This window comes from Carya illinoinensis, chromosome 15 (assembly GCF_018687715.1).
Source record: "Carya illinoinensis cultivar Pawnee chromosome 15, C.illinoinensisPawnee_v1, whole genome shotgun sequence".
NCBI classification, from domain to species: Eukaryota; Viridiplantae; Streptophyta; class Magnoliopsida; order Fagales; family Juglandaceae; genus Carya; species Carya illinoinensis.
Window position 1 is genome coordinate 8,434,049 of NC_056766.1, and position 2,531 is coordinate 8,436,579.

At 48.4% G+C, this 2,531-nt stretch overlaps 1 protein-coding gene across 1 annotated transcript; it reads right to left on the reverse strand.

Annotated features, from left to right (window-relative positions):
- Nucleotides 1–983: 983 nt before the first annotated feature.
- Nucleotides 984–1,445, reverse strand: LOC122296622. Its single transcript, XM_043106425.1, has one exon. The coding sequence runs from the start codon at nt 1,443–1,445 to the stop codon at nt 984–986; it is 462 nt and encodes a 153-aa protein (XP_042962359.1).
- Nucleotides 1,446–2,531: the final 1,086 nt, after the last annotated feature.

Genomic DNA, 2,531 nt, shown 5'->3' on the forward strand with positions numbered 1-2,531 from the left:
TGGAAGGGAGTCGATCGGTAGGGGTGGTGAGATGCATGACTGGCCGATGGCGATGCTACGGCGGGGCAAAGAAAAAGAACGGGAGAGAGAGAGAGAGAGAGAGAGAGAGAGAGAGAGAGAGAGAGAGAGAGAGAGTGTGTGTGTGTGTGTGTGTGTGTCGCACGGGAGAGAGAGACCGAGGGAGAAAATGGGAAAAGGAAAGAAAGAAGGAAAAAAGAAAGAGGAAGAAAAAAGAAAAAGAGAAAAAGAAAAGATAGGGAAAAGAAATAAGGTCCGGCCCTCACATCTAGGGTCCAGAAACTGATCCAATGAAAGCAATTTTAAAAGCAATAAATTAAATAAAATAATTTAAACACAATATCTTGCTAACATATAATAAATAACTAGTAAAAACTAACAACAAAATTTTAAATCAATAAATAAACTAAATTAAATTAAATGGTAATTTAAACACAAAACAATAATTAATATTAAGAAAGTACCTCAAAATAAATTTCACAACTAAATAAATCCAATTAAAATTTGATAAATTTAAAACAAAAGTACCAATATTTTAATTAAATTAAAATACTCTTTCAATAAAAATACACATAAAAAGGGGTATCACAGGTTAAAAGGGTGATTGATTGAGCTTAGTGAATTTGACATAAAGTATCTACCAAGGTAGGGGTGGGCAGCGGGGCCCCGTTACCCGCTGCCCCGCCCCGTTCGCCCCGTCCCCGCATAGTGCGGGGCGGGGCATCCGCACCGTCAGGGTCAGGGCGGGGCCCCCCGGCCCGTAAGCTGTAACCCATGCGGGGGCGGGGGACGGGGACGGACCCCCCCCGGTCCGTTTTTCCCCCGCCCCGTATCATATATAATATATATATAATATATATATAAGTTTAAGCTGGGACTCATGGGAGAAGCCCCGAGCAAAGGAGAGGCCGTTGATTTCCCCGTAGGACGGCGTCGCAGAACCGTGGCGTGGGCGTTGGTGGCTGTTATGGCCTCTCGACGCAAGGGCGTGGCCGTGGGCTACGGTGGCTGTTATGGCTCGCGGGCTCGCGGGCTTCTTCTCGTTCTCGCTCCTCTGTCATGAGCCTTCTCAGAGGAAGACGACGAAGCTTCGAGATGTTTGAAGAATCAGTGCTTGTACGGGAATCGTTAACGAGTAGGCTCTGGTCGAAAATCGGGTAGATGGGTCTGATCTGGCCGTTGCAGAAAATCTCATCGGCTGAGATGGGAGACGAATCTGGCTCTCTGCAAACAAACGCGAACTCAAAATCGTCGTCTTCGTCCTCGTATCCATCCTCGTACTCGCCGTTGTTATTGGACATGTCTTCTTGTTGTTGTCGTTGAGGAGGTTCAGCGTTTGAGATAACTCGAGATGAAATAGGTGGGTTTTCTGTAGCCCAGGGAAAGATATTAGTGTCGGAGTCGGCTTCATGGCGAAGTTCCTCCATGACTCTGGCGGCGATCTCAGCGAGTTTTCCGGGAGAGTAACTGTTGAAGCTGGGAGAGAGCGAGACCACTGCGGGGGGCCGGACGGACTGCCCCCCCACCCCGTACCCCGTCATGCGGGACGGGGTACCCCGCCCCCGTACACTGGAGGCGGGGGACGGGGGGGATTTTCCCCATCCGCCCCATGCGGGGGCGGGGGGGTGCCTACCCCGCACCGTATGGTGCGGGTAGCACCCCTATACCAAGGAAGGTGGTAAAAGGGCAAGCATTGGAGGATTTTGTAGCAGAATTCTTAGACTTCCCCTCAAAGGATGTGGCAGCTCCAATAGGGAAGCCATGGGTTCTATTCATAGACAACTCCTTTTGCCGAGCAAGCGGAGGGATAGGAATGCACTTGGTCAATCCCGAAGATCAGGAACACCATTACGTGGCAACCTTATCTTCAAAACGACCAACAATGAGACTAAGTACGAGACACTAGTGACAAGACTTTCAATAGCCACAATATTGGGAGCAACCGAGGTGGAGACTAAATCAAATTCACAAGTGGTGGTCAACCAAGTACTGGGCCTATACGCCACGAAGGGCAAGAAGTTAAAGAGTATGTAGCTCGGGTTTGGGAGGCATATATATTCTCGTGTTTCAACATATCCCAAATTCTCGAGAAGATAACACAGTGGCAGACAAGCTGGTGCGAACAACATCAAGGATGGAGGGTGCACCCTTCCCATGGCAATTCGAAAAGAGGGTTATTAAAGTCCCAGCAATCAGGGCAGAAGTGTGCATGATGCGCTCAAGCATCCCCTAGTGGGCTAGCGATGTGGTCAAGTACCCTGACATAGGCAAACTCCCTGAAAGGAAGGAAGAGGCGAGAAAGGTGAAAATGAAAGCAGCAAGGTTCATGCTTATCGATAGGATTCTATACAAGAGGAGCTTTGCGACCCCTTACTTTGGTGCATCTCTCTATAAGAAGCACAGCATGTCCTAGCTAAAATACATGAGGGAATATGCGAAAACTATTTTGGCAGGAAGGCCCTAGCCAAGAATGAGGTAAGAGCTAGATACTATTGGCCCAACGCACTAAGAGA